Source organism: Gymnodraco acuticeps, unplaced genomic scaffold (assembly GCF_902827175.1).
Source record: "Gymnodraco acuticeps unplaced genomic scaffold, fGymAcu1.1, whole genome shotgun sequence".
NCBI lineage: Eukaryota > Metazoa > Chordata > Actinopteri > Perciformes > Bathydraconidae > Gymnodraco > Gymnodraco acuticeps.
The window spans coordinates 2,828,470-2,851,597 of record NW_022990295.1 but is presented as its reverse complement, the minus strand read 5'-3'; the positions used below and the strand labels follow the sequence as shown (position 1 = coordinate 2,851,597).

Genomic DNA, 23,128 nt, shown 5'->3' with positions numbered 1-23,128 from the left:
TTCTATGCCTTTTTCTAATCCAGTTCTGTGCCTTTTTCGGGCAAAACAAAGCCATTATTCCTGAGCTGGGCAAAACTAAGGCCAACCTTAAGTAAGTTACTTACTGCTTGTTTGTTAAGGTAGTTTTCTTATGTAGTTCAAAGTGATCGAACATTTAACTCGTAGTAACCTAACATCCTTCTTCCTCACCCGACCTTCTAATCGCCAGAGAAGAAGAAAATGTCAGCCGACGCTCACAGATTTTATGACATTTAAACCCCTCCTATTATCCCTAATAGCTTGTCATTTATCTGCACTACACTCCCCGCAAATCGATGTCTGGAGATGTTATTCCTCATGCCTTTTCAAACCTGCTGTTTCACTTACCTTACATGGTTAATTAATGGTCTTCAGGGAGGCAAAACTGATGATACTTAAGGATCATTAGTCCCATTACTTGATCCCAACACCTACTTGTTGACCTTATCTAACTGTAAGCTCAATATAGAAACACAGTCTTTGTCTAATCCTTTATTTACACAGGTAGACTCAGTGAGACATTTGTATGAATAAAAAATAGACACTTTAAGCAGGTGCACAGATAACAGACATTGTCCAGTTATAGTGTAAAAAAGAGGTACAGCTTGCGTTAAAATGTCCTGCGTCCTACTTTAGTTTAATTTTACCAGAGCACAGAGGTAGATTGGTAGTCTGGTCTGTAATTGATTGACCTCGGGAACCAGTACCACCCGTGGTGTCAGTAGCTAAACCTTCCGCATCAACAGACCCGTCCACAGCTCAGGTAATCTATTTCTAGAATATTTACTCATTTCTGAAAGTCAGGAGGCAAGTTCAACAAAAGGGCAGAGAATGATCTCACCTGTGGGGTGGCATTGTGATGACCTGAGAGACTTGTCTGCCACACCAGCTCTGTTGTTTGTTGGGATGCACCAGCAGGTTATACAGTACAGGAAAAAAATTAGCGATGGACTCACCAGGTGCTGTCTGATGGACGCTAAGGACTCGTTTAGCAGACATTAGCCAGAGGAGACAATAAGGGCAAAAAGCAGATCGCTTGATATGCTTATGTAACATCATAATATAAAGACGAAAATTAATGGTCCATGTATTCCCGACTCCCATCATTGCCTTTTCCTATAAAGGCCTTGAATTCCCTCCTATATTACTTAAAATCTCCAGAGGGAATCAAAAGTTTCAGTGACATCATGACTTTGCAGTATTAATGCCAGAGTTTGGGAGTATTCATGGGTGCATGAGCTGGGAGGCCGAATTGGGTCCTATTACCAGAGATGAGAGGAAGGTTATTGTTGGCTGCTCTCACTGTAGAGAGAAGTTATCAGCACAGCTACCTCATTATAAGTCCTCAGTCTGAGACCACGACCCCTGGGGCAGGGATGATATTAAAGCTCTAAAAAATTGCTGACATGGCCTTAGAAAGCCAGAAAGAAACATTAAAATCGACTCACTCTGAAGATTCAAAATTGTTCGAGTGGCTCTCACTTCAGATGACTTGGGTGTCCTGTGTAAAGCACTTAAAGGAAGTGCTGAAGTCAGAAATCAGTTATGTTTGATGCTAATGTAGCTGAATTAGTCAACACCTCATTCATCATTTCCCACTTTGTTTTCATGTCAACAATGAGATCTACAAGAGCTCCAGCCATTTCTCGGACTCAGCACTTCAGTTGCAGCCATCAGGCCGCAGACTAGAAGTCCCAATGGCCAGGAAGAACAATTACAAGAAATCCTTTATTCCATCAGCTGTGACCATTTTCAATAAGAGCGGCCCCTTAGAAATCGCCTGCACCCTCCACCCGCACATACACACACCAGTGAATGAACACTCAGCACTTTTATTACTGCCATTTGGTCCCATTATGTTTTTAAGATGCATTCATGTTGTGTATGTTGTCTAATAGGCCAGTGCAAAAGACACATTTAATGTTAATGCAAATCTAATGGCCGATAAAGTCATCAGAATCTGAATCAAACTTACAGAAATAAGGAGGGAATAATTCATCAAAATGCTGAAAAATATTTAAAAACATTGAAATTGGCCGAATATACAGTGTCATCCCCCTATAAGTGCTTACATTAACACTACTCTGACTGTCCATACATATTTAATACACACCTATATGAATGGTGGGGGCTGAAATAATCAAAATCTTGAAGGTATTAATAATCATCAATGATCAATTTATCAATACAGCAAATGTATAAGTGCATCTGAATACTAACACCAATTTGTATTACTGATTGCTTAATAGTAAATCAGTTCTAGACAGAATAATGTATAACATGATGTCAGGATGATTACACTAAAGGTTGGTGTACTTTATATTTGGCAGCACTCCTTTCAACCTTCCCTCTGTTTACAAGCGTCTTTGTCTCTTTATGCCAGCTTCTGTAATCCCCTTAGACACACCACGTGGAGACTGCCTGTTATGCAAAAACAGGAAGGAGACGTTATAAGGGCTGAGCAGCCTGTCCTGCATCAGATAACTGAGCACAGGTTGAAGTGTCCACACACACCCGGACAGACCCACTGTACGTGGGATTCCTGTCCTGGGAGTCCAGGAAGAGGAACTTGACAGAGAAAGAGAGAGCCAAGTGTTTTCTGCCCTTTCAACTCATTTCTGATTTGACAGGAAAACAATCGTGGAAAGCTCCAAAATGTTTTTCAGAGTCCCCAGATTGACTCCGGGCTACATCCGGCTGCTGCAGGTGAGTTTGAGCAGTGTTATTCATAAGATAAATTGAAACTGCTTTGAATCTCTCAATGCAACTTTGTCATAAAGGGGAATAAGATCAAGTAGATACTATAGCCGCCCACGGGATGTTTTGATGTGCTGTGATTTTTGTACTCTTAGATGCACTGTAGTGACACTTAAGGTTTCTCTATTGCCTGATAGCAGTCACATAAAGTGTTGAGTCAGTAGTAGCTTGCCAATGATCTAAGAAGCAAAGTGGATGCACTTTTTTTCAGTGTTTCTGCACCAAGCAACTTGTTTTGATTTAAGAGTTTTGATTTTACACGGTGCTTGGCGTTTTCTGACTCTAATGGCCCTTGAGGAGTAGAAGGAGGGGGAAGATGAAATAACTTTGACAGTTCTGAGAGCAGCCATTGATGTAATGAAGTGAATTCAAGGTGCTGGTTTTATGGGCACATTTAGGAGTTTATAGACGGAGACAGAGCATACAGTAAGTAGGTTTCGCTAAGCCTTATGTTGCCATTATGCAGCAATTCTTTCAGTCGAGTGTCTCAACAGATTGTTGTGACAAGATGATGAAATGCATTACTTTCATATCATATAACCATCATCCACAAATACGGGTTACTTCCAGGCTTCTGTTCCAGTATGCGTTTGTTTTTTCTCACTAAACACAATCACCTTTTTGTGGTGTTTTTTCACAAACAATGGAGAAATCCTAGCTGGTGACAGGCCATTGCATTGTAATTGGGAATGGTATAACCGGATGAGCGAGCCCCATGACTGGCTTTTTAACTGTCTATGACACAGCTTCATTTGAAACTAAATGAGGTTTCTATCATTTGCTCTTCATAATTATCAAGGGACCACTGAAGAAATTGCCCATGTCGCAAAATAGACAAACTATTTGTTTGTCAAAAGAAACAGACCGCAATTTGGTAAATGGGAAGAGATGAGTTTTTATTCTCTGTGGGATTAATGTAGGGGTTGGATGAGACAGGGAGCTGAGGTGAACCCAGTTATTTTATGCCCAGAAATGTTGGCGGGCATGTTGTCCTCCTTGCTTTATAAGCCTTACATTGATCTGAATCCATGCCGAATCATAACTCTCTGGCCATTGTTAGAAAAGGAGTAATGTTATTTCTGAACTGCTTTGATCTCGTCTTTCATATTATAAAATACCAAAGAAATCCAACATTCTTCTGATCATATTTCACCCTCTATTTTCTCCTCTTTCAGACCCAGGCCTATCATAATGTCGCTGTGGCACCCCCCGCTGAGAGGTCCATGCCGGGCATGGCGATGCTGCTGGGGGCTGTGGGGATCGGCTTGTGCGGCTACAGCGCCAGGCAGTTGGCCCTCTACCACCGGCCCTCCTCCAGAGTGCTGCAGTGGGTTGGTACCCACACTGATGCCAGCATGGTGGGCAATAGGATCCCCCTCCTGGACGTCAATCGCAGGGGCGGTGCCTGCCAGGAGATCCCACCTCCCAACTTTGTGGGACAGAAAGTCTTCTTGAAATAATAACCTTTGCTTGCTAGGTTTCATAGAATAACCAACGTCATAGGTTGAGCTCCAGTAACTACACTTAAGCACGATGAAAGATTGTAGCTATGCTGGCCCCAAGTGTGGCCCATGTGCTCTCTGACAAAGTGCAAACTTCGATACTAGCCTGACCTCAACCGTGATGTTTGCGGAAAGTTGAACCTCTTCTAGTCATGATGAATTCTGTAACACAAAATATAGAAATAGTTGACATGCTATTTGATGGTATCAATTACTCACTAATATTAGAGTCTTTAATGCACTGAGAGGGCATGAAGCAATATGAACGCGTATGTAATGATGCTGGAACTTCCCAAAAACTGAATGTAGCTTGAAGAAGCCACCATGTTTAATTTGAAGACATTGTGTTTCTTATTGAGGCTTGGTGTAAAAATAGTCTGTTGCTTGGCAGTGCCCTCTGTACACAGATGGTTGGCAACTCTATCTATGTGTCCCCCCCCACCCCCACCCACCCACCCTTCACTCCCCAGGCAGAGAGCCATGTGTAAGTGCTTGGGCACCCCATCTATGCCTAAGTCTTTCACTTATTTCTTCTGAGGAGAAGCAGGTGCCATCCATCAACAGGCCTCAGCTTTTGTTGGCGCGTTCTGGCCATGGGCTGTCAATCATAAGACGCTGTGTTGGACATGAATGAGCGATTTCCTGTGTTCCGAAAAATGAAATCCCCCCCCAATGGTTTGGTCAGGGTGGATTGAGACTAGAAGAGTGGATGCACAGTTTTGTGGATTGAAAATAGTTATTTGAGATACCTGAGTCTGTCATGTAAACATTACTTTCACAACAGCACAAATACACCTTACTGGATTATGAGACTTTATTTACTTGCGGATGGCAGGCAGGCAATGCACTACAGTAGGATTCCTCCTGGATAAGCCTGTGTTCTCTCCAGGGATTAACCCAGGTGGAAAATCATTCCTGGCACACATACTCCTTCACCTAATCTGGAATTAGAGACAATGACCCGTGAGAGGCAGACAGTCCCTGTGTGTCCTAACTTTGTACCATTCCCCCTGCAGCGTCCACCATTCTTCTCATTGCCATACGTAGCTGTATTTATTATAGGATTTGTGTTAACACCAAAATTGAAGTAGTGCAAAGGGCACTTGAGATTTGGCGTGACGCTGAGTGTGGTTGAGAATGCGTGCTGTGCCTTATGGAGAGCACAGGGTCAAACTGTCATTATCTTGAATTTGAATATTTGAAAATCTACCCCATGTAGATTTTGTGTTTGTTATGCTGGGGATGTCAGTGCGAAGTTTTCAAAGGGAGAGTTTCATTTTTTAAGAAGGATTCTGGAAATCGCGAATAAGGAGGATGGTGATTTGTTTTGTTTTGGTGATTTAAGTTAAGTGTTTCATCCCTTAGAGGTCAGCCAGGCCCTGCAATCCAATGTTCCATTGTTTAAAAGCCATCCTTGCCCGCCTGCCAAATTGACCAGCGGCTAGTTGTGGCAGGTTGGGAGCTTTTAGAGCCCCAATAGTGGCCCTCCAGAAACTTAGCACAGTAGGTCACTAACAAAATGGTTGTAAGCCACTTACTAGAGGAGGCTAATGGCTCCAACTGGCATCAGACACCGAATGAACAATTGGTCACCTTGCTCTGGACAGAAACTGACCATTTCATAATGGGATTGTGATGGTCTCAAAACAACAGGATACTCATACCATATACACCTGAAGTAAAAATGCAGGGTAAATTGGGACTTTTATGACAGACAGATTCAGATAGATGTGCTGTATAACTCCATTAATCTTGACCTGTTCTTTAAACCAAAACTGAAAGTATCTGGGACGCCGGCACAAACTGCATTTGATGGTTCTTTTCAGGCATTGGAGGCTTTGTAATGCACCTGGCTGCTTCTGGTTGATTCTCTTTATATACTGCAGTGGTGCACAGTGAGCACAGAGCACTGTGAAAACCTATTGATCTCAATCAGAGTGTGAGGGAGTGCATGTCGCCTCACTGCAGCAAATGTCCCGTTTCACTAAGCATTGTGCAGCGAATGAGGGAGCACTGCCAATACAATGCACTGACAAAAAAAAAAGAAGGAATATCTGAAAATGTGTTTGCTTTTGGAATACAATACAATTAATCTGTTAGCTTGTGGGGTGTCTGTCACATCAGTGCTCATTTATTTCAGTCTGGAAAGGTCTGCAAATTAAAATTCAGCTGTGCCCAATAAAGGCGAGAATTGTTCCGTTAGTAGTGTGATTTATATGTAATGAAAAGATTTTGGAAGAGTTTGATGAAATAAAAGCATTTGGCAAACATGTTGCACTTAGTCAGACCTCTGGGTCACATTGTCTTTCAACAGTGTTGTGAGTTAGGCTGTGATTTTCGCACAAATAAATAATTGTGTTTTCAGTCAAAGTAAGATTCACACTGTTTGCTCTAATTAGGCTTAATGACATTGGATACTGATTAATTTAGCTAGAAGTTTCAAACTTACAATAGAAATCGCAGGTTTTAAATGACTAGCTATCTTTGTCATGATGGGTAAGGCATTTCTCATTATTGTACTTGGAGTTATCACAATGATCTTATAGTGAGCTACATTGTTTTAGAATAACTGATATGGAAGATGTTCTGGAGTTTAAAAGGTTAAATCATTACCTTAATCAGTGGTTTATCCAAAGTGCAGTTCAGCCCTCATAGTGTACTGTACACAATGTGCAAATATATGTGCTTGTATTTATTCATCTATTTTGTTTGTGTCAAACATGATACCTGCTCCAACCAGATGTATTCAAGTAACCTGCAATGGAATCATGATTTGAGGTTACACCATAAGCATAAAATATGTAGGCCTAGCAGATTCATTTACTATTACTTCATAATGAGTAACATCTAATCAAATCTACAAGTCATAACTCAATCTGGAATGCAGCAGAGCAGAGTTTCAGGCAGCAGGCCAATAGCACAATGGCAATCAACTCAATAAAATGTTCCAGTTTTATCCCATGCAACTAAAATAGTAACATTAATGCACTAATAAAAGGTAATCAGCAAGTGTTGTCATTCATGACGAGCATAGGGAGTTCGAAGCAATCACAACTGCATGAACACAATTGGTGTTATGGGGAAGCCAACACATTAAATCCAGTACAAATAAAAGCTTTATTGTTGAGCTGTGGGTCAGTGGGTCACCACCAGTCTGTGAGAGTCAGCTTAATATTAGGTCAGACATAAATGAGGAAGGGCGCCCACCCCAAATCCCAAAGGCAACAGGTTCTTCCTAACATGGCCTGCCGGTGCCCTCTAGTGGGCACATACGGGAATTATCGGCACCAACGCTCATCGATGTGTCCAGAGTTTGTTTTCCGCTCTTTGGTTGGATGTTCGGATTTAAATCACGCTTCATGTTCTTATCAAGATGTTTCATGCAGCAACATGTAGCTCGGATTGACCTTTGCTCGGAGGAAATGCAGTTTCATTTGTTTTTCTGCCGTTACCGTTCCCCCTCCGCGAGGACACAGCAGGGCAGAGCGCTTGGCTGAGGGCGCTGAGAGGAGCAGAGCGTGGAGAAGAAGAGTTTACCAAACTCCAAACAAAAGGTATCTGGGAGTTATTTATCCACTCTACAGTGTTTGTATCCGCTTTGTTTTGCTTTTAAGAATACAACTGTCGGTTTTAACGCAGTGGGCGAAAAGTAAAGTTACTTTTGTAAACGCGTTTTCAAATTATTTGATGCACATCGGGTTTATGTGGAAATATCGGAAATATATGTCAAATCAATGGCGTTAGTCAGAATATAATTATATTTTATATATAAATATAGGTTTTGCTCAAATAAGTTCCGCGAAATTAAAATTATTGTGTGTTGTTTGGACTGCCCTTATTGTAGAATGTCGGGTTTGGTGCATTTAGTTCATTATGAAGATGTATATGACCGCTTTGTTTGTCACATGGTCTATCATGAACATAAAGTGCTTTAAGTTTGGTTCTGTTCAAAACTGGATAATACATCAGCTGGATAACACTACATGACTTCATTGTGTGTGTGTGTGTGTGTGTGTGTGTGTGTGTGTGTGTGTGTGTGTGTGTGTGTGTGTGTGTGTGTGTGTGTGTGTGTGTGTGTGTGTGTGTGTGTGTGTGTGTGTGTGTGTGTGTGTGTGTGTGTGTGTGTGTGTGTGTGTGTGTGTGTGTGTGTGTGTGGGTGTGTGTGTGTGTGTGTGTGTGTGTGTGTGTGTGGTGTGTGTGTGTGTGTGTGTGTGTGTGTGTGTGTGTGTGTGTGTGTGTGTGTGTGTGTGTGTGTGTGTGTGTGTGTGGTGTGTGTGTGTGTGTGTGTGTGTGTGTGTGTGTGTCCACAGTGCCACCTTGGTCTGGGCTAAGTTAAAGAGCATCAAGCACCTGCAGGGCCCCACCAGTGGCCCCCACTACTTAGTATGGGTAACTTTTCCAGCAAGGATGGCCATGGACCCACAGGTAGGATAACACACACACACATACACATACACACGCACACAAACTAGCTCTATTCCTTTGACTCTCCTTTGATCTGTCTCTGCATGCTGAAATGGATTTCTAATGTTTGGCAGTAGACACAGACGACTGGCAATGTGTGTGTGTGTGTGTTGGCCTTATGTTTTGACATTCTTTGAGAATACAGCCAGCACACCTTGAGGCTCTGATACATGTAGTAGAATGAAGATGGTGCAGCGAAAACGTAGAGAAATACAGGAAGAGACTGGAGGAAAGAGGGGTGGATAAGGGGCAATCAGGAAATTGAAGGCAACAAAAGGAGGTGTGTGGTGTGGTGTGTGTGTGTGTGTGTGTGTGTGTGTGTGTGTGTGTGTGTGTGTGTGTGTGTGTGTGTGTGTGTGTGTGTGTGTGTGTGTGTGTGTGTGTGTGTGTGTGTGTGTGTGTGTGTGTGTGTGTGTGTGTGTGTGTGTGTGTGTGTGTGTGTGTGTGTGTGTGTGTGTGTGTGTGTGTGTGTGTGTGTGTGTGTGTGTGTGTGTGTGTGTCAGCAGCAGGATTCTTGGCAGCCCTCTTGTGTGTTGCACAGTGAGTGGTCATTCTCCTCGCGTCCCTATGTGATTCGTTCTGGCCCTGCCGGGCCAGCTGTGATGAATCAGCAGAATTCCCCGGCTCAGCACAAGGGCATCGGATTAATCATAGGAAGCTTAATGCTATGTGACACAAACACACCTCAATGGACGCACACACACACAACCGCTCATTCAGTCAACCTGCCACTCGTGTGCATGGTTGGACGATCACATTAAGGTGTGGAATGAAGAAATAAAACGCAGGAGTGGCATGAGAAAGTTATCAGATAATCCTGTCATTCTTTGCAAGGGATTTGGCCCTTCAGTAGGTGGTGCATAGGTATGTTGACTGCTGCTCGTACAGCATGTAAGGAAAAAACATAACTTTTGCTTGCAGTGAAGCTTTTGTCCAAACAAGGAAAAGGAGAAAATAAATGAAGGAGACACGTAGTGGTTCCCATAGCATCTTAAGCTATTATTGGAGGCATGCTGTTACGGACAAGGAGTGCTGAGCCAAAAAGTAAAAGAGTTTGGAAACTTATTTGCGCCTGACTGCTGCAAATTGCTCTATGGATGGGCAACATTTGTCCTTTGTATGTGTGTTCCTGAATATGGAGAATGAGTGTCTTACACCATTGTGGATGAGCAGTCCAAGAGGAATGTCTGTATTCAAGCATTCATCTTCAGGGGCATGGCCTGGATGTTTTCTGGTCTGGTCCTCTCACTGAATGGTGTTTTCAGTGTCAACATGCCAGACTAGTTACCACTGAACGGATTTTTCCCATTCCTTCTGTTCATGATTCAGTTCCTCAGTTGACTCAGTTCTTTTTTTATTGTGTGTCTCACAATTATTCATAACTTTAAAGCCCCCCACTGCACTCGAACAAGTAACATTGTTATTTCATATACAAATGCAGTTGTTTTTCTTCTTCAGGGGCCCCTGGTGACAGTTTCCACACTCCTCCGGCATCTCCACTGAGTGATGCTCCAGATTTCGTCCCTGGTATCCCCCAACTCCTCCCTGCTTCACCTCAACCTTCCCCTTCAGCCCCAGTTTCATCTCCACCTCCAATCCCAGTCCTCACACCCAGTGGGAAGAAAGCACCATCATCAGGACCACCTCCTGATTGGAAGCCTCATCCACCAGTCGGCTCTAACAGCTCTACCATTGGCCCTGGATTTAGCCCGCTGCACAACAAGTCAGGAAGTACTGTGGGTAGAGGACAAGCTGCTTTGGGGAGGAATGGGGGTCCTCCTACCTCAACGACTCGCCCTCCGGTCTCGAAGACTGTTGCCATCAGCCCCACAAAGAGCACCTCCTCTCAGTGTAGTGCCTCACCTGTGGGGGGCCTCTCCTCTAACTGGAGGGAAAGAGACAGTGGTCCGAGTCAGTCTTTACTGCCCGCTCAGGAGCCTGTGGACAGCCAGGGAGAGAAGCTAGAGAAGCTGTTGAGGGAGTGTAAGACGACACTGGGTATCACTGCCAGTCAGGAGGGGGCCACGAACACAGCAGGTAAGATTTATACAGTATATTTTATATACTCCTTAAAAAGTATAGACTGCAGAATTTCAGTTTGAGTAATAAAACTTGCCATTTCATTGGTGGCTTAACATTTCCCTACTTTGAGAAGGGCAAATCCATTTCTTTTACATTTTTAATATGTATTTGATATGCATGTGAAGTCTTCTGACATTTCTGTATCCTTCACCCAGGGATACTGAATCATCTACTGACAGAAGTGAAGAGTTTGAAGGGTACTTTACAGGTGAGATGATTGTTGTTTTTAAATATATATACTGGCTGTTTTTCTCTTATCTAGTTTTTGTCTGTGTGGTCTGTGTCATACTAAAGGTAATGACCGTTTGCGTTGCCCATACCCCAAACAGCAAGTGTACTTAGTGCCTAAACAATTTGAAGTAGGCCCAGGAATTGTCCAGTTTAGCAGTTTACATGAAGCTGTATAAAGAACCGTATTTATTATATATATACAGTTTGGAGTATGGTATCTCATTTTCTAGCCATTTAAAAGCAGAACTACAAGTGCAGAAGTGTAAACATGGATTAATCTGCTCCAATGTATAGGTTAGCTTGTTAGCTGCTAACTAGCTTCCCACTACCTCTACTACTATTGTTTCTCATTTTAAAACAAATGAACTAAATCTTTACTTTTCAACAAAGTCATTTAGCTAAGCTTAATACGCTAGCTACAGTCTTTTTAAAAAGCACTATGAATTCCTAAAGTTATTAAAGTAACCTATCATCAGGGTTGCCAACTTTGGGTACCTGGCTGGAGTGAGATTTTGATATCATGGGTTTAATTACACATATGCGCACGAAATGACTGCTATCGTGTCAGCAGCGGGACCATAGCATATATATATATATACAAATACACAAAATTGGACACAGACTATAAAGGACACACAGTTTAATTCACTAATCAAAGTCAAACACATGTTTGTTTCCACTGTTTTATTGTGTGCATAGGCCTATCGCGATAAGCAATTAATTGACTTATCGTATGATAAATAAAAATGAACTCGATAAATTGCCATTTACATGAGGATGTGACTAGCAGTTTGAAAGGATGTAACTTGAATTATTATTATATATTATCATTATGTAAGTGGTCTAAAATGGTCATACAACGGTGCCGACAATATTATCGTTTATCGCAATAATTTCCGGGAAAATGTATCCAACAAAATGAATTATCGTGAGAGGCCTATACATGAAACACACACAAAGAAATCTACAGACTTACTCCAAACTGCCAAACATATTAATTAACACACTCTCACTCTCATATACTCTGACTCTATTTTGGCCTAGTAGAACAATAAGCAGCAGACTTTTACTTTTGTATCATTTCTACTGGATCTTAGATCTGCGCATGCGCAATACGGGTCGGCAGTTGCGAGAGAGTATTTGTGTTGGGTAATCTATGGTTGGGCCCGGCTAACCCATACAGTGGTGGGGCTCAAGTCAGTATTTGCAATGTAATTACATACACGCTCCCCTTGACAGTGAAACGCCACGCGTGAGGTTTCGATTATTTCCCCGTCTCAATCCAAATTGAACTGTATGAAATAAAAAGGCACATTTGTCTTGTAGTAAATAAAAGGGCGACCTGGAGCCAATCCTGCAATTTCCCCACAGGTGAAAGAGTTGAGATGCTGAAAACCCAACCCCTGCAGGGGGGTCTGGGGGGATTCTTTTGAAATACTAACATAAAATACACATTCTGGTACTCTCTTGAGAAGAAAAATAAATAAATCTATTACTACACGACAACAAAATGAATGCCATTTTAGTTTTGTGTTACTTTGTTCTGAAAGCTGAACCTGCTGCTCCTCACAGAGAGAAGAGGGAAGAGGCTGTGTGAATTACTTTACATTGTGGATAAGGGTGGATAGCCCCCATTGTTCTGTGTGTCAAAATGAAAGACAGCCCACACACCTATCAATCATCAAACCGTGGGGTCTTATTTCATTAGGTGTTGATTTCTATCAACACGTAATGTTGTATCGATGTATATAGAGATGTACTACAGCAAAAGTATTCTCCGTCGGGACTTCCTGCAACAACACCACGCCGTTATCTTGATTCTGATTGGCCAGAAGACATTATCAAAGATGTTCTATTGAGAAGACGATCACTACGTGACAACAGTTTTCAAAACCGTTTCTAGTCTTCGGTATTCTTGTTTTTGGCGTGAGAATAGTTTGGGCAGCGTGAGATTGAGAGTGAAAGCGTGTGTCACACGCCAGATGCGTGAGAGTTGGCAACCCTGCCTATCATGGTAACAGTTAGGAGGAGCAGGTTTTGCTAACAAAGTCAATTAAGGACCACATTGAGACTAAAAATACCTCCGTGTTCTAATGGTTGTAGTTTGCTGGTTTATTTCCAAATGTTGCTTTGCTTTCCCAGTAAGATGTACCTTCTCCTATCTCTTTTGTTTGCCAACATTCCTAGTATAGCCGTGTAAACAGGAAGTCACATCCTGTAATTACACATAAATCAGAGTAGTGCTTGTGAACTCATCCAGGAGATAACACACCATGTCGCCCTCCACCCCCCTCACTATCACAATAGGCCTTAGACAGAGCCCCGCTGGGAGCTGCAGCTTTACTAATGGAGGTCTTCCTGTCCTATGCTTCTCCTGAGAGGCCCAAAAGAGGAACATAGTTGAGATCATCTTCTGTCAAAGTTGTTTGTATCTCATGCTTGTACAGTTGAAACACAAGTATTACATTTTAGTCTGTTTCTTTATTTTCTTAAAGTAAGTCCATGTATTTATCTTCCTTTGACTTCCTCAAATCTGTTGTCCAGTAGGGTCTCACCAGTTATTTTGGATTCACCCACGATTAGGTTCCAATCCCAAAACCTTACGTAAACCATGTACAATAAGAATGTCAATTCTGCAAGCATTTTTCAGTTCTATTGCCGGGGCGTTCCACAGTCTTATGAGGATGGCGATATGCTGCTGTAATTTCCTGTCAGTCGTTCGTTCCAATTCCTGACCCTCCCTTATGAGGATTGTAGCCAGAGGCTCCCAGCTTCCTCCAGATCTGCCACAGATTACTACAGCTTGGATATGACGGTATGCTTCCCTCATCCCCATCTTTTTACTCCTCTCCTCTCAGAATTATTTAATCATTATATTACAATGAAGTGCTTATCTGACACACATGGCAATCATGTGCTTCCTTGTCACATCTCTACTCTACCCTCCACAATCCCTTATCTCTGCAAGGGACCATAAGCCTTTCCAGCTAAACCTCAGAGAGACTGTGGTACACCACTGAGAGGTAGCTGAGTATTAAAAATCGGGGGGCGATCCAACACTGTGTTTACATGGGCCCTCGGTCGGGCAATATAAGCCTCCAAAGCTGGACTTTATGAACCCTCTGTCTGCTCTGCTGTCCTGGGAGGCTTTTTGTGGTGAGCAAGAGAAGGGGGAGTGCAGTGCGGAGGAGGGGGTTCACATTCGGCTGTTCAGGAGACAAAACTTGTTTTGTTTTGCGCCGTGTGACGAGGTGGGGGCGAGGCCTGCAGTGACTGACTGACCATGTGTTTTGTGTGTGTGTTCCACATGAGACAGAAGTCTCACAAACACGTACAGATGCATTGAAAGTCTTGGCTTGCGCAATTGGTTTTAAGCTTTGTATAGAACCCCCCCCCCCCCTGCTCCTTCCCCGGCCCTGCCTTTTCTTCATTCCCTCATTCTTTCTCCATCAGAGAGCTGACCGCTCCTCTGTGAGCACAAGAACTCCGAACAATTACCCTCCAACTATTTGCTGCAATGCTCCTCTCTATCTCATCCCTTTCTTCTCCCCTACCCCTTCTCTATATCGCTACCTCACCTCCAACTCTGCTCTTTCACATCCATCCATCTTTAATCTGACTCCACGTTGCTTAAGACTTCTTTCTTTAGCTGTGACCTCCTTGTTTTTTGACCTTTTTTTAGTACAATTTAAGTAGCCATTATTCTTCCAGTCACATTCTGTGAGCTAGGCCTCTCCTCCGCAGTTCTTTAGCCCTGCATTCCCAAATGCTAATGTCTTTCTTTCTGTCTGTCCGCAGCCATAATGTAGTTCTTGTCTTGTAAACTGAATTCTGAAGACACATGATTACCCAATGTGCAGCGACCTACTAAGGATATTATCCGATGTACCATCTGTCCATGCTTATACGCACCACCAGTCTTCCATTGTCTTAACCAACAACATTGAAAACACCCCATTCATGTCTGAGTAGTGGGTGTGTGCGTGGGTGGCTGGTCACTCCCTCCTGGAGATTTAGTCAATCTTAAAGTCCTGCTTTGGAATCAGTTCCAGGTGAACGCTGCTGGAGATTTCCAAGAATTATCTCCATGTTCCCTCTCTTTTCTCCTCAAAAGGCTTCTTCTAACTCAAAAAAGGCTTGTATCTGGAGGCTGTTCAGATGTGAAAGGAACATTTAGTGTGTTTGGGAGGAACAGGAGGCTTGTGTGCATGCTGTGTTGAATTTGCAGCGCCGAGCAAATGGCGGTGACTTTGCACCCCTTTTTCTTTGATGTCTGTGTGGACATTTATACATGGGACTTGTAGGCGCTACCAGGCTATTTTCATGTGCCAGTCGGGGGGATTTGCCCATTTTGTCAATGTGTGAGTGTTGTAAAGGGAATGAAATGTCCCATAATAGGCGTAACGGTGTATTCAACCACTTTTTGGGAATATACACCAGGACAGAGGAACCATTACAGAGTTGGGATGTTTCCCCAAGTATGTATAAGACAGACTGGGTGTAGAGGTAAAACAGGGACAGATAGTTGGAACACGCACACACACACACACACATAGAAACAATGCCCTAGTCTGCTGGACACTTTCCAGGACGTTGTCAGGAACTCAGATGTGCATCAAGAGTATAGACAGGCAAGTGTATCTGTGTGTGTGCTGGGTACCACATCTGGTCTTGCAGTGGGTCACTAGGTCAGCTCTTGAGGGAGCGTGTGTGTGTGTGTGTGTGTCTCAAGACTTACAACCCACACCCTTATCTCAGTGTGAACATGAGGAGCGCCCTTTCCTGCTTCCTCAAACAGACATGCTCTATTTGGAGTGTCTACATCCAGATAACACATATTTAGACTTGAAGGATTCAACTCCAAATATGTGTTATACTATTATTAAACATAAAACCTTTCCAAAAACATGTTGCTAGGGCTTCAACTTACTCCTGAATGTGTGGGTGTGAGAAATCTTGACGATGTGGTTTGGTGGTGAGGTAAAAGAATAACGAATGAGAGAACAGGGGAATATGATATGTGTGTGTGTGTATCCAGTGTAATCGGGTCCAGCTGTGGTCTTGAGTCACTGGTCAGATGAGGGAGCGACTTGGCTCAGACTTGGCCACATCTCCATCCATTCTTCATCTAATTACTAACCCTCCCAACTCCTCCGCTCCTCTGCAGTCCCTTACATCTCTGTCTCTCTGTCTATATTGCTCCACTCTCCTAACATTATGATTTTATTGTCCTTCCTCTCTCCTTTTCTGTCTTTCTCAATCCTCTTCTTCTTTTATGATGATGGTTATTAGATTTGATTTAATGCCCTTGCGTTTACCCTCATTAGCACAGAGAGCGACCTTTGATGTCCAAGCTGTGTTTGTAGGCGTGCGAGGCAAGAATACTCTTATAATATGAAAAACGTTTTCAACATCCCTCATGCTCAAAAATGTGAAACCGAATCTGTCCCATGTAAGGTTTCCATCTAGCCGTGCTGATAGTCGTTAGAAACAGAATGCACTTCACAATGCAACCTTGGCCACACTCCTGAAATTGAATCGTGTTTTCTGTCTGACCAAGATTTATTTGAAGGGACTTTTGTTCTTCTTCAAGAGCAAATATTTTGTGTAGTTATTTTTTTTTAAATGACGGAAGAAAAACCTTTTTGCTCGAACTTCAGCTATGCCTCATTTGAGTGGACTTGCCAGCTATACTCTTCTCTGCTTGCTGAGGCCTGTCGCTCAGTTCGGCTCTATGTATTCTCCTAATGAGGGCCAAATGGAAATCGATTGTTCATTTGATTATAGCCTGTCTGCTTAGGGTTCAGCTATGTTTGTTTTTGGCAGTCTCATCCAGTGTTTTTCCTTTGAATGCTGTGTATAAAGTTGGTGTAGCAAATGATTTGCACAAGTAATACATTTAGTATTAGTGTTTTTAGGAAGGACTTTTTCAGGCAATCTTTAACAAAACTTATAAAAAAGACATGCCGTTTATGTTAAAAAAGACATTCTGCTTCAAATCTGTATTTTGTGCCTCTACTGTGACATGTTTACATGCTTTAATGTTCAAAAAGCTCTTTTCACCCTCTGTCTGAAACCAGAGCCCATTATTATTTTATTTTTTATAAGTGTCAGTCCGTGTTCATATTAGGCATGAGACGACTTAAAAAAAGATGAATTCATTATTATTATCCTGGCCAACGATCAATCAATCTTCAATTAGTATAACTTGTATAATTAAAATGTGAGAATAGTTAAATGTCTATTCTTTCTTACCAGATAATTTCAGTATTTTTTTAATTAGGCTCTTTTTTTTGTTCTCTACCATGATGTTGAACTAGAGAGCTTTTTCGACACTTATGAGTATATTCACGAGTAACTCAGACAATAAAGATTCAGCAAAGAAGTTTTTATCGGAAACTGATGATGGTAAATAGAGTGGACATCAACTGATACCAACGTCCTGCCAATCGGTGTATTCCTTACAATTCTACATCATCCCATCTCTACTTTATGTAAAGCACCATCAATCGTATCAAAATACCAGTGTTCGCAACATAAAGTTTAACGCCCCTGCTCTTTCCCTTCCAGACGGAGCGCGGGGAATGGCTGCAGTTCCAGGCAGACCTACAGGTGGCGGTGTCAGTGGCGGACCGTCTAAGAGCCGAGGCAGAAGAAGAGCTCACCGCGTTCCGAACAGCGCACAAAGATGTGGAGAGGGAGCTGACCGCTTCCCAGCAGAGACTAAAGGAGGCTGATGTGCAACTAGTCACCCTGAGAGGGGAGTTAAAGGAGAGCCAGCAGAGACAGGCCACTCTCGCCCGGGCTCCATGTCAGGAAGCAGAGAGGCCCAATGGACAACCAACCGACAGCTGTGGAAGCAAAGAAGGGACCCAGAGAGGCAGGGAGAAGGGGGCGTTCAGGTCGGGGTTGGAGAGTAGGAGTCAGAATGAGATGACGAAGAATACTGTGAGCGTGGAGGCCAGGACAGACTCTAAAGGTGTGACTCAGCGTTACCTGAGAAATGTGACCAATGAGGACAGGAGTGGAGAGGAGGTGCGAACCAGCGAGACACGAAGGACGGTCACTACAGAAAGGTCAAGGTGAGATAGTGTTGACCTAGTGCTTTTCAGGGAATACAGGGAAACAAATAGTTTTTCTGCAACATATAACTAATACATATTTTTTTGTAGATCGCACTTTAATGTGTTTCGACAGTCAGATATTTAAACAACGCAACCACAATACGTTTATTCTTACATTTTTTGTCTATGACATAGCAGTGACCAATGGATAACAATCTCCATATTTGGGCAGAACTGTGGTTGCGGTTTCTTTTGAATGAGTTGTACTCAACCCAAGTCTTCATAAGGCCACTTTAGGACAGATTAAACAGCATTTACAGCTGGAGCCAAGTGCAACAGCTGTCCAAAAATGTCATTTAAAACGTTTGGTTTAGTTTATTGGGTCTGCTCTCCTTACAATGTGATTTGATGTTTGCAGAAGCCTGTCCAGATTACCGGCCCCCTCAGTATCCCCCACCGGGCCGAATGGAACCCTTCAGCCCAATACTGCCTCAACGCTTGGACCTTCAAACAAGGTGAAATACTTTGACCCGAGTGTTGGGGAAATATTTTCCAAGGCCCATAACTTTGACCCAGTTTATCAGTTCATACTGTCCTGACTGAGCACACGCACCTGCAACCTTGGCTGCTGTGCTCTCAGTGTTCTGTCTCCCTGTTCCTGCCTGTTGTTGTCAGCTGATATAGGTGTTATGATTCCATCTTGTTATGCACAATGTTGATTATTCTCTCTGAACTAGCTAAATACATGGGTCTGGGGTAGAGTTCTTCAGAATTGACGTGGCAACTCTACCGTGAAGTCAGAACCTCTGACTTTTTGACTTGTTTTGTGAATTCTCCGGCCGAAGCTCCTAAATAAATCATCAGTGTTTGACATCAAAGCTCCAGCTCTCCCCCTGTCTCCTTTTGAGTCGGTGACTCCTCCTGCATTGCTACACAGAAGTGTCCCCCACACCGAGGAAGATCCTTCACTAGAGTTTGGTGGTTGGCCAAAAAAGCAAATGCTTGTAGTCCATGGTTCGCTGTTCATTTAATGACTGTCTAAATTCAAATCTTTGTTTGTTTGAAAGAACTCTGTGCAACCAAAAGGCAGAAGAAGTCTGGATTGGCAAGACAGCAGGTCAAGCTCCGACACAGGTGTGTATGTGTGTGTGTACAAAGGGCCTGTATACAGTGTGTCACAGGATGCTTGTGTTATTTGGTATAGCTTTAGCGTTATTTCACTTCCAAAAATGGTTAAAGAAGAATAACCCGTAGAGTCTTTAAACACTAGCAGCAGTGGGTTGTTTGTATTGTACATGTGCATTAGGATGCACAGGAAGGATAAAGGATGGTGGTTACACCAAGTGAAGCAATATTCCAAAAAACCCAATAAAGAAGAAGACAACTCTTACGCAAACATAATTGTGAAAAGTGCAATATTTATTATATTCAGGTTAAAAAAGCATATAGAATGAAGGAAATGCATTCAGCATATTTGTTAGACTTCAAGGGAGTTTTAAGAGGAAGTAGGAAACACTGAAAGGTTATATTAATTGTGTTTGTACACAGGAACAAGGGCACCTTTTTTAAAGCTTCACTTTCAAGATTATTATAATAAGTGCTGTTTATTCATTGTGAAAGTGAAACTTTAACTAAAGACAAGTGAAAGTTCATGTTAGCATCTATAATGGCTTGATTGTGATGTTCAGTAAATATGGTTGCTTGTCTTTACAGGAAGACGTGAGGAGTCTCTGAACAAATACAACTCTGCCCTCACTGAGCTTCCTCCCACCAAGTGCGTCTGCACACACACACACACACACACACACACACACACACACACACACACACACACACACACACACACACACACACACACACACACACACACACACACACACACACACACACACACACAATTCCCACAAGGACACAATCAGACTAATTAGTGGCTTTGTCTGGTCAACTCGAAAAGCTCTCTTTTGTAGCCCAACACCTCTTATACTTGAATGGATTTGTTCATTAGGTTTCTCTTTTGGTTTTTGTAATGTCCATCTGATAAGCCCTGCTGCGCCGTGTCTCTTGTTGTTGTCAGATCCCAGGATGGTTTCAACATGCTGCTGCGTCGCCATGGAGGCTCGAAGAGAAACTCTCTGCTCCGCTGGTGTCAGAGTCGGACACAAGGTTATAAGGTGACACTTTGATTTGTCTGTAAAAAAAAAACAAGATATTGAATTAAAAGATATTCAGTTTAATATGATATAAACCCGAGAAAAGCAGGACATTTTTATATTTGAGCGGCTGAAGATATGTTAGCCTAATCTATCAGTGTTTTCCTTCCATGCAGAATATCGACATCACCAACTTCAGCAGCAGCTGGGCCGACGGTCTGGCCTTCTGTGCCGTGTACCACACCTACCTCCCCTCACACATCCCCTACACCAGCCTCACTCCAGAGAACAAGGTAGGGACTGTGCCTGTGCGATGGAGAGGAACAGGTTCTTTACTGAATGTCGCGCCTCTTACCAATCCCTTTTTCTCTTTGTAGAAGGAGAATCTCAGTATGGCATTCAAAACAGGAGAGACGGTTGGGATTGCACCAACCCTGGTGAGCCTTGGGGCATTTATGAACACATAAAAACCAAAACAATAAAGAATCATATTTTTCCTATGATAGATGCAAGGTTAAGCTTATGAGCGTATTTGAAATCTGTGCTCCACAGACGGTAGAGGAGATGCTGAGAGGAGGCGGTCCTGACTGGCAAAGGGTCCTGAGCTACGTGGAGAGCATCTACCGTCACTTTGAGATGTGACCCTCGGAGGTACTGACAGACAACTCTAACACAGCGGATCCTTAAGAACTCTTAAGAAGATATAAAATAAGTTGTTTATAACGATGGCCCCCCCTGAAAATATAACTTTTGTTGTGTGTTTCCGAAATAATGTTCTGAGCAAAAAAAGACATTCAAATCTACAGTTTGTCATCAAAATACCTGACGAAAACCTGATGTCACAAAATAAGAAATATTTGGAAAATCTTAATTTGCTGCTGTGATTTACAGTTCATTTTGCCTGGTTTTCTGTCAAACGTTTTGAAAATGTTCCACGGAAGTGGAGAGTAATACCTTGTCACTTTTGTAAGCAATCTTATATTATTCATATACTTAAGCAGCTGAAATTTCACATACATAAGTATGAAGTCTCAAGAGTTCAGACACAGTAAAAGTAGAAGGAGGGGAAAAACTAATAAAACGCTTATTTATTACTAATTGGGCCTCATTGAACAACATTCAACACTGATTAATGAATGAATAATCAGTGTGGCTGATTGTTTATCATTTGCCCCCATTACACTTTGTAAAAGCAGGTGTTGTGCCATGTGCAATGAATCGGTGAGATGCCACTAAAAGACCTTTAGGAAGCAGAATGTAAGCAGTAGTGAAATTTGAAGAACTAATAATATTATCATTATAATTACTGAAAAATATAATAATCTTAATTTGATAATTAGATATTCATGTTTTTTATGTTTTTCAAAGTCAAAACGTATGTTTCCTAACAATTTGTGAACTGTGAGGACAAGATATTTGTATCTTATCTTGCCAAGAGTTATCTTGACTGCCAATTACATTTAATTTTCATTAAGAGCAAATAAATCCCAGAAATCAACTGGCAGGAACAAAACAAGAGTACATTTTATAGAATTATGAGGAATGTATTTGTACAAGTACAGTTGCTGTCAATGTCTCCACACTGGTACTTTACTTCCCAAAAGTACTGTATTGCATCATGTACCTTCATCAAATCTGTAAGCAGTCTTAAAACTGCACACTTTTTATCTGCCAATGTTTTGTTTTGCCTTCTGTCTGTGATGCTCTGCCAAGATTCTTCTTTTATTCTGGTTCTTAAGCACTCTGTAAATATGCACTTTTGTCAGCACCTTGTTGGTGTTTGAATGTAATAATGTACAATACAGATGTTACGTAACTGCATAACAGGTTCTAAATAGAGCATAAACAAATACAAGCCTACACAGGCTTACGCATTGGGTTGCAACATCACCTCGTGTCACACCTGAAGCCTCACAGATGCACAAACGCACACTCGTACTACACCGGGGCTAAGAAACTGAAGAGCAGGTGCTGTTTTGACAAGTTCAAAGCCGAGTTATTATTGCCAAAGTTGTACGTGTCTAAAATATTGGAAAGAATACTCCTTTTGTTGTGGAAATGGAGCATTGTAAAACATGTTTATAACTAGTGTGAATAATTACACCAAAGAAATAAAATGTTAATGTGAAGCAACAAACAGTGTGTGGGTATTGTGTAAACAAGTGACTTAAAAACAAAACTTTGACATGGAACACTTGCAATAAAAAGACTGAGGCGGAGTATTATTGGGCTTTTGGCATAGTCAATATTGCTTTGTTCTTTTATGGGTAGTAAGAGATGGCCTTGACTCTCCTACCACCTGCTGGTCAGGAAGAGGAAATGCATGCTTTTTCATTCTGCCTGTGTCATCATGTTCCTCTGTGAAAATTATAATTACTGCTTAGTTCAAAATATGACACTTTAAAACAACAAAAGATTATAATTTGTGTGACTAATCACCACCTTTTCCCGAAGACAAAGCCTCAAAAACAACCACTTTCTGCTATCACAAATTAATTAAAACATCAGACCATAGCTGGACTGCAATAATGTGGATTTATTTTTTAGGATGCTGCAAAGTAGTAAAATGTTCACACAAAAAATGTAAGATAAAATGCCAAGTAATAAACTCTCAGGTAGGTATGTGTTACATATTTCTCGCAGGGGTGTCATTCGAGACGTATTTTCTTCACAGTAACACTGGGAATTATCATACCCTGAATAGCAGATGAGACGCATCCCCCTGGGCAGAGGCGTAAAGAGTATCTGAGATCCCCTTCCTCCTTTGTGTGTAATAAAGAATATATGCACCCGGTGTGTATGAGCTAGAGACTGCGATGCCATGGGGCGTTGGTGGACGGACAGGAGGTGTGGTTTTCTA

General features: G+C 42.2%; 2 protein-coding genes across 3 annotated transcripts; both read left to right on the top strand.

Annotated features, from left to right (window-relative positions):
* The first annotated feature begins 2,501 nt into the window (after positions 1–2,501).
* On the top strand, positions 2,502–6,545 carry zgc:193593 (uncharacterized protein LOC564090 homolog). Its single transcript, XM_034222458.1, has 2 exons — positions 2,502–2,724; positions 3,951–6,545. The coding sequence occupies exons 1-2, from the start codon at positions 2,674–2,676 to the stop codon at positions 4,233–4,235; spliced, it is 336 nt and encodes a 111-aa protein (XP_034078349.1). The 5' UTR covers positions 2,502–2,673; the 3' UTR covers positions 4,236–6,545.
* Positions 6,546–7,555: 1,010 nt separating this feature from the next.
* Positions 7,556–22,405, top strand: si:ch211-195o20.7 (cytospin-A). 2 transcript variants are annotated; one of them, XR_004569537.1, is made up of 13 exons: positions 7,556–7,831; positions 8,588–8,702; positions 10,200–10,778; positions 10,979–11,031; positions 17,625–18,136; positions 18,537–18,633; positions 19,186–19,252; positions 19,832–19,892; positions 20,193–20,289; positions 20,445–20,561; positions 20,646–20,705; positions 20,821–21,024; positions 21,148–22,405. XR_004569537.1 is itself a non-coding variant. In XM_034221926.1 (12 exons), the coding sequence occupies exons 2-12, from the start codon at positions 8,663–8,665 to the stop codon at positions 20,908–20,910; spliced, it is 1,773 nt and encodes a 590-aa protein (XP_034077817.1). In that variant the 5' UTR covers positions 7,556–7,831; positions 8,588–8,662; the 3' UTR covers positions 20,911–22,405. The 2 variants fall into 2 exon arrangements, 1 of the variants encoding a protein (XP_034077817.1); XM_034221926.1 differs by having other exon boundaries at positions 20,821–22,405.
* Positions 22,406–23,128: the final 723 nt, after the last annotated feature.